A 7,926-nucleotide genomic window follows, 5' to 3' on the forward strand; every position below is an offset into this window, starting at 1 on the left:
CAGGAAACATTTCATTCTGAAATAACTTTCTGGCAAAATAAGTGGAAGATTTCAGATGCTGACAGCCTGCCGGTAGATATTTTAACTTCATTGGCTTCCGCTAATCCTGGCTGAGTTCTTTCCAAATATACATACACTTCTGAAAGTAAGTAGCGCGTTATTTCTTTTTCGTTAAGTGACCTTTATCCACGAACGATTTGTATTTTTTAGATAATAGCGACCCTTCCTGTAACAACATCATCGTCGGAAACATCGTTTTCAAAGTTAAAACTGTTGAAAACATACCTTTGCAGCACAATAGGACAGGAACGCGCCTATACGGTCTGTCATTGCTCGCAGTTCATCGGGACGTTAATATCGATTCTGACGAAATTGTTATGCAGTTTAGACAGCAAAAAGCAAGAAGACTAAAGTTACTTGTGTAAACGTATTCTTTGTATACAAAAAAACATTTGAAACTTACGTTATCGTGTAATAAAAATCTCGTTTTCGTAAAGGTTTGTTGGTTTCGTTGGTTGAAAAACGAAGCATAGTCCACAGCCTCGACGTAGTGCATGTTTTATTTAAAACGAACCTATACGTTTTCAAGTCATAGCCGCATAACAAAATTTAAAATTTAATTTTCAATTCCCCCCCAAAAAATATTATCATTTTTTTTTAAATATATTTTTTTTATAAAAGGGGGGGTCGCGACCCCCGAAATCCCCCCTGGCTGCGCCACTGCATGTGCGAAAGCAGTAACAGGAAAGAACGTTTTACACTGAAAAGTGGCGTCTGTTTGCTTTCCTGCCTTGTTGGAAAAACGCAAGATGTGTCGCTCAATCATAAATACAGAGTTACGCCAGATGGAATAGTTACGCAATACGACTGTTTAATATTCGATCTTTATGCATTACGAAAAGCTAGGGACAAAACGGTAGGACAGCAAGAGTGTATAAGCAAAGCATATATACTAAAAGCAATGACGCTCTTTACCGCCGTTGGTGGATTTGCCATTCTTCTCAGCTTTACGAGATTATTCACCGTCACGCATGGTTGCCTATATTAAAGCTGCAGAGAAACAATTAGTTAATTACTGAAGTTACACACAAATGTCTTTCTTGGAAACTGAATCTGCTTTAGAGAGTTTAATATTGGAAATTGAGGTCGATGTATCCGTTGAAGATGAGACGGAAAATAATGCAGGTTTGCTGTATGTCAGTTTAGATGATTTGTGGATGAGAGCTGCTGAAAAAGTGAAAGAATATTTACCAGTGTCCCCAATGCAATATCAGTTTTTGGGGGATTAGATAGGTATTTGCGCCAGTCCAATGACATAGGATGTTATGTCGGGAATATATGCAACATTTCTGACAGAACGAAGTGTGAATTGCTGGAATCACCTTGGATTCCTTCCGATGATTTTGTCTTGCCTCATTCAACACATCAAAAACAGGGAAAGATTGAGAAAAGATTTTTAAAGCACTCACATTTGAAAAAAATTCCTTGGCTTGTCTATTCGGATGTTGGAAAGGGGATTTTTTGCAAGTACTGCTGTTTATTTGTTGTCGGCGGGATGGGAGGATCCAATAAACAGGTGCACCTAAAAAAAACTTGTAACAGCACCCCTGACACTCTTCGCAAAACTTTTGGGCAAGGACGGTGAACTTGTTAAACACGAACAGCAGCAATATCACAGAGATGCTGTCGAAGCCGCAACGGACTTTTTGCGGATGTTTTTTGAACCGAGGAACGACATCGCCAATAAAATTCGCTCGCATCGACTTCAGCAAGTTGAGGAAAATAGGAAGCGGTTAAAACCTATCGTCGAAACCATTTTGTTACTGGGCAGGCAGAACATAGCTTTTCGGGAACATAGGGACCACGGCCACGGAATTATTGAAGAAGCAAAACCTTTGGTCAACGAAGGCAATTTTAGAGAACTTCTAAGGTACAGAGTTGCTGGTGGCGATACTGCGCTGAAATGTCATCTAGAGAATGCAGCGGCCAACGCAACATACATCAGTAAAACTGTTCCAAACCAGTTAATTTACTATTGCGCAAAGGAAATTAAAAGTGTCATTCTCGAAAGAGTAAAAAAGGCCAAATATTACTGTGTAATATTCGACGAAACGACGGACATTTCAAACTCTTCACAATTGTCGTTGTGTGTGGCATATGTGCATAACAACAAAAGACGTGAGGATTTTATTGGTTTTTGCGATGTGCATGAAAGTTGTTTTGAAGGCGTGTCAGCTAGATTTAGATTTTAGGTCCATGATTATATTTTTAATTTCAATAGAATTGCTTTACATTTAGCAATTTATACTGCAGGGGGTTTTCAACTAAGATACTGATATAATAAAAAAATAATATTTTGAAAATATATTCGAAATTTGGTCATTTGCACTTGGTGCTAATTTATGAGAAGTGGCTTGTGCCAAAAACAGTAGTAATACCCAATTTGTAGCAAAAATAAAAACTGTATTAACAGTTATTATTAATTTTCTGTTATTACAAGTTCATATACGTATGTAGGATACAATATTTATCCATTTATGTTCGAACAATACTCATTCTCGTTCAAACAATACCAATTTAGGTAACATGTTAAATATAGCAGTAGGGCAAGAAAAAGAATGTTTAAACTTTGTTCGAACAAAACTCATTCTCGTTCAAACAATACCAATTTAGGTAACATGTTAAATATAGCAGTAGGGCAAGAAAAAGAATGTTTAAACTTAATTTTCAAAGCGTACAGGTATTATTTCGTGTTATTTACGTTATATTCCTATTTATAAAAACACTTAATAATTAAAATTAAAAATGATTTTAAACTGTCCCATTTTTTCCTGTGTGTTTTCGAATTTGTAAAATTTCAGTTGTTATGCGGATCGCTAAATAACTTTTCTTGTGTTTTATTAGATTTTATTAAATTGATGTCAATTTATAAAGGAATGATAGTACTAATTCGTGGTATTACCATAAATTGTCATCTATTTTGATTTTGGAAATATTTGGCAATATGTGCTTTAAGAATCCCATCTTCCCGCATTAGTTTTGTTTTTTTTTGCCAACTTGCATACTCTATTCATACTATTCAATGAAGTTTATTTTTGTTTTATTGTAAATGCATTTAAATCACATCTCCCAAGATTTTCGAACACAAACAAACATCTGTAATAGCATGATGTAATAAGATTATTTAGGCTAATTTAATTTCACTTACGCAAATTTCCCCTGATTGCAGAGATTTGTTTGAAGAGGTTTAAACAACCGCTTGAAACCAGCTGCAGAGGTGTCAACGTGGACGGAAAATACAATTGAAGCACTGGAAAACCCTATAAAGGAGGTGTCGCAAGAATTTGAATGCGGGTTTATTTACACTCCAGACTTGACAGTGACAACGATAATACAGCCACAATAATGAGAGTGCTCCCCTGCGAGCAAATGAGCGGATAATAGCGAGTGGGGAGTCGACGAAAAAAGAACCGACTGAAACGGGACACACACGAAATGATGTAAGACAATAGTTTTAATGTTACTTTGTAAAAATTAACAATCGGGTGACTATGATTTAAGAAAAGTGATTGAATTTTGCTTGACACAGTGCAAACCACGTTAAGGAGCCACTTTTGTATGTGGAGACAACATAAATTCATAACTTTTTACTTGTAGATAGAGTCAGAGGAAGTTGTTTATGAGTGTTTGGTTGGGTGAAAAATGATCTGCAAACAAGGAAACAATATTTCTCCGCTTTATACCAATAATATATTTTCCAACTTTATTCAAATATCTACGATTACAATATGAGAAAAAATACATTTTTGCAGAGATTTATTTAAAAAAGCTCTACTGTTTTGTATCAAACCGGATAAACACGTAAACGCTAACGGAAAATTTTGCACAAAAAATCATGAAAACAATTTGTGTTCCTGATCATATTTCTTCGCTTTATTCAAATCTACGTTTGAAAAATGGGAAAAAAATTATTTCTAACTTTGTTCAAACATACACGATTGCAATATATAGAAAGAATATTCATCCAAGAGGCTAATTTCTTCTTCTTGTCTATTGTGTTATTTACTGAAAAAGATCTTGTTGGTGAAATATCTGATTGCAGAGATTTGTGAAGAGGCTATCTACTATCAAACCGGAATTTAATAAAGAAACGTAAACGCTATCGGAATATTTTACAGAAAAAAAATCGTGTAAAAATTCCGGTTACAACGACAAAACAACATCGACATCACGATACTCTCCGGCCTCCAAGCTCACACTGCTCAGCTATCCTACAGTACAGGGCTTAACTCAAAGAAGCATAATAATACACGAGAAAAAATATCTCGGAGCACTCTCAGCCGCTACATAAACCGAAAAATGTTTTCATACGCGCGCATAGTTATTGTACCTCATCTTGAAATTGTTCGTCGCTACTTCACTGCGGTTCAGCAGGATTTTTTTACGACGGTCGCTACTTCCCTGTTTCATCAGGATACTTTTCACGACAGTTGTAGAATGCAGGTCGGCACCTTGTATTTTGTAGTATGTAGGCTAAGGCTCGATAAGGAGACTGATTCTGTACTTGCGCGTGCCTTTGTAATAAATCATGTAAGGTGGCCCGATAGGCAAGCGATTGGTGCTCCAGCGATAAAGGAGAGAAAATGAGATATGGATGGGTGGTGGTGTTTGTGTGTCAACTTACGTATGATAGCAATGCAACCTGCAATTGCTCGTTGGGGTTAATCCATTAACTGTGTTTCATTCAACTAACAAATATACGGAAGTTAATTACGATGGTTGCTTGCAAGTAAACGATGGTTGCTTGCAAGTAAACAATCGAAATCAACTCAAATTGCCATTGCTAAAACATGAGCTTGTGGATCAGGGTCGTACAACTGCAACAGTTATTTACAACATGCATAAATGCCATTCTTCAATTTATTATAATGCAGCGACATTTCGCATCCACATGAGCTTGTGGAACAGGGTCGTACAACTGCAACAGTTATTTACAACATGCATAAATGCCATATTTCTTTAATTTATTATAAAGCCAGATTTCATAAATAATCCTTTTATTAACGGCTAAAATAACATAAACGTAGCTTTCCAAGTTCCTTATTTTAAAATTCCGACTGATTCTAGATCAGATGAGAAAGAGGTGCTAGACTGATTGATCCCAATTCTGCTGAGGAAGAGAGAGGTACTAGACTGACTGATCCTGATCCGACTGCGGTAGATAGAGACTAGATCTTGTGTGTGCTGGACTTTGTAAGTTATGTTGTACTTTTACTTCGTATATTTAAATTAGTAGTTTAAATTCTGGACTTAATTTTTACATAGAATAAACGTCATCAAGCAGGTAACCGTTTTTTTTGTGAAAACGTAATGCTGACATTTATTTTGCAGATAAAGATAAAAAGTTTATTCGAATGGAAGAAGAATTGAAAGCGAGGTTGCCCGCAGACAACCTTTTTTATCCAGCTCGACGTGTTGTGACAACTTGTGAGTGGTATTTATAGATAATTTGTCTGTTTTATTGTGCATATACCTTTAAATGTAGTATGCTCATATTTTGTTTAAATGTTTGCTCATGTTTTGTTTGATTTAATTTTAGTGATTCAGGTTTTGTCTTTCTTCACCTAATTAATAGTTGTCCCTTCTTTTTACGTCTCCAGATGTACTTAACTATGTATTATTTTACAGGGTCCCTATGCAAACAAGTGCGTTCTGATGTGGAGTTGTAGCTGAATCTCCATTTAAGCGATTATTTACGTCTCCAGATATAATTAACTATGTATTATTTTACAGGGTCCCCATGCAAACAAGTGCGTTCTGATGATGAGTTGTAGCTGAATCTCCATTTAAGCGAAAAAAAAAGAAGCTGTTTATATTAATTGCCGTGTTTAACTTACTGTATATTTTACTGCATTGTTTTTATGATTGGAATTATGCACTGGAACCTGACTGACATTGGTTTCTTCAATATGATGTGAGACTAATATTATACTAATTTAAGTTGCATATAACCAATATTTGTTTGCTCTAAAAGCTGTCAATATTTATAAACTAAAGTCACACTGCTGTCACATGATTCTGTCTGGTAAATAATTCGCCCTTTCCCTAACACAAAAACGAATAAAGAGAAACAAACCATTTTCTTGAGACCTCGAGGTTAGTTTAGGCTCATGGCGGGCTCTTACGAGCCTTTGCCCAGCCGTCGGGCTCTTACGAGCCTTTGCCCAGCCGTCAAGTAAGCTTTTCCCCGATACGGTTATCGTGTACTCGTATACCAAAAAAAGGAATAAAACAAAGATATCATGAACTGTTTGGTTTCTGGGTATAAAAGCAATTTACTACAGTAGATATAGTAGAATTCGCGATATAGTAGAATTCGCGATATAGTAGAATTCGCACCATGCCAAAAGAGGATTTAAACACCTCAAGCGCAGAGTTGGGTTTACGGGTCGACACTGCCAGTTCCAGGAGATTTCGTTGCCACCGTACACGAAGAACCTACACCATCGGAGTATCTTCTACAACTGCGCAAAAGATTGGCTAAACTGCTGCGAATGCCTTACCACAAAACATTGTAACCGTAAACATTGTATTCCTCGTAAGTTATTACGCAGTTCACTTGTTTTTGTAAGAAAAGATTCTTATTGACCCCCCTTAAACCTCCATATGAATGCCCATTTAAAGTTGAGAACAATGACACGAAAAATATTTTATTAGACTTAAACCAGCAAATATTGACCCATCCAATATTACGCAGTTCACTTGTTTTTGTAAGAAAAGATTCTTATTGACCCCCCTTAAACCTCCATATGAATGCCTATTTAAAGTTGAGAACAATGACGAATGACACGAAAAATATTTTATTAGACTTAAACCAGCAAATATTGACCCATCCAATATTACGCAGTTCACTTGTTTTTGTAAGAAAAGATTCTTATTGACCCCCCTTAAACCTCCATGTTGAAAACAATGACACGAAAAATATTTTATTAGACTTAAACCAGCAAATATTTACCTATCCAATTCCAAACCTTAGAAAGTGTGGTCGGCCTCAAAAAATTGTGATAAACAGACAAAATAGTACTTGCATTTTTCATCACTGTTTACAACACGGTTTATCATTTCACAGCAAACTCCATTTACTAGTATTTGGAAATTTTGTTTACTCTATAATTTAATTAGGGTAGATAGTCCATGTGATGAGTTAAAATTTAACAAATTTTAAACAAAAGCAAACCTTGTTGGTAAAAATTCGCACATCTTGTAACAACAAAAAATTAAAGAAATAATGCGTGAGTACGTCATAAACTAATTAGCATGGTGTTAAGCCGGGTGCACACTGCCAAACGATACGATAACGATAGGGAAATCCCCAAACCTTAACCGACTGCTCCCTGATGCGTTGAACCGACGTTTATGATTGTTAACGATGGACATACACATTGCTTTCGACGGCCAGTTCGCAGTTACGTATTGTGTATTCAAGACCAATGACATCTGATTTATTGGTTTATTGTTTTGAACTGAATATTTTGTACATATTCAGCTTAATATGTCAAACCAGACACTGCTACTTGCAAATAATCATAACATAACATTTAGTTTTACTTTTTATTTTTGTGTCAAAACACAAGTACTGAACTAAAAACTGTTTACATATAAAAGTACTGAAAATAAAACATGTGTACGTATAAAATAAAAGTAACCATACAAAAAATTTTAGGTACAAGTAAAAAAACTACCAACACAGAAAAATAATGAACTATAAAATTCAAACATTTGAAAAACTAAATAACAGGGCTCAAGTATATCAGCATACTGGCGGTGAAAAAGCACTAAGTGGTAATGAAGAAGTAAACAATTAAAGTGCATATAGAATGTTAACAGTTATAATGACTCAGTTGAACTGGCGCAATGTCAGCACTC

The 7,926-nt window shown here is 35.6% G+C and overlaps 1 protein-coding gene and 1 long non-coding RNA gene across 2 annotated transcripts; both read left to right on the forward strand.

Moving 5' to 3' along the window:
- The first annotated feature begins 1,712 nt into the window (after positions 1-1,712).
- LOC104265784 lies at positions 1,713-2,252 on the forward strand. The gene has a single exon (XM_026839599.1). The coding sequence runs from the start codon at positions 1,713-1,715 to the stop codon at positions 2,250-2,252; it is 540 nt and encodes a 179-aa protein (XP_026695400.1).
- Positions 2,253-4,694: 2,442 nt separating this feature from the next.
- On the forward strand, positions 4,695-5,852 carry LOC108950637. Its single transcript, XR_001975300.2, has 3 exons — positions 4,695-5,257; positions 5,392-5,487; positions 5,794-5,852. It is a non-coding gene; the product is annotated as an uncharacterized LOC108950637 (long non-coding RNA).
- Positions 5,853-7,926: the final 2,074 nt, after the last annotated feature.

The sequence above is a fragment of the Ciona intestinalis genome, unplaced genomic scaffold (genome assembly GCF_000224145.3).
Source record: "Ciona intestinalis unplaced genomic scaffold, KH HT000462.1, whole genome shotgun sequence".
NCBI classification, from domain to species: Eukaryota; Metazoa; Chordata; class Ascidiacea; order Phlebobranchia; family Cionidae; genus Ciona; species Ciona intestinalis.

What these genes read in the sequence shown, in the direction of transcription:
- LOC104265784 (XM_026839599.1), top strand. Translation starts at nt 1,713, where the DNA reads ATGTTTTTTGAACCGAGGAACGACATCGCCAATAAAATTCGCTCGCAT.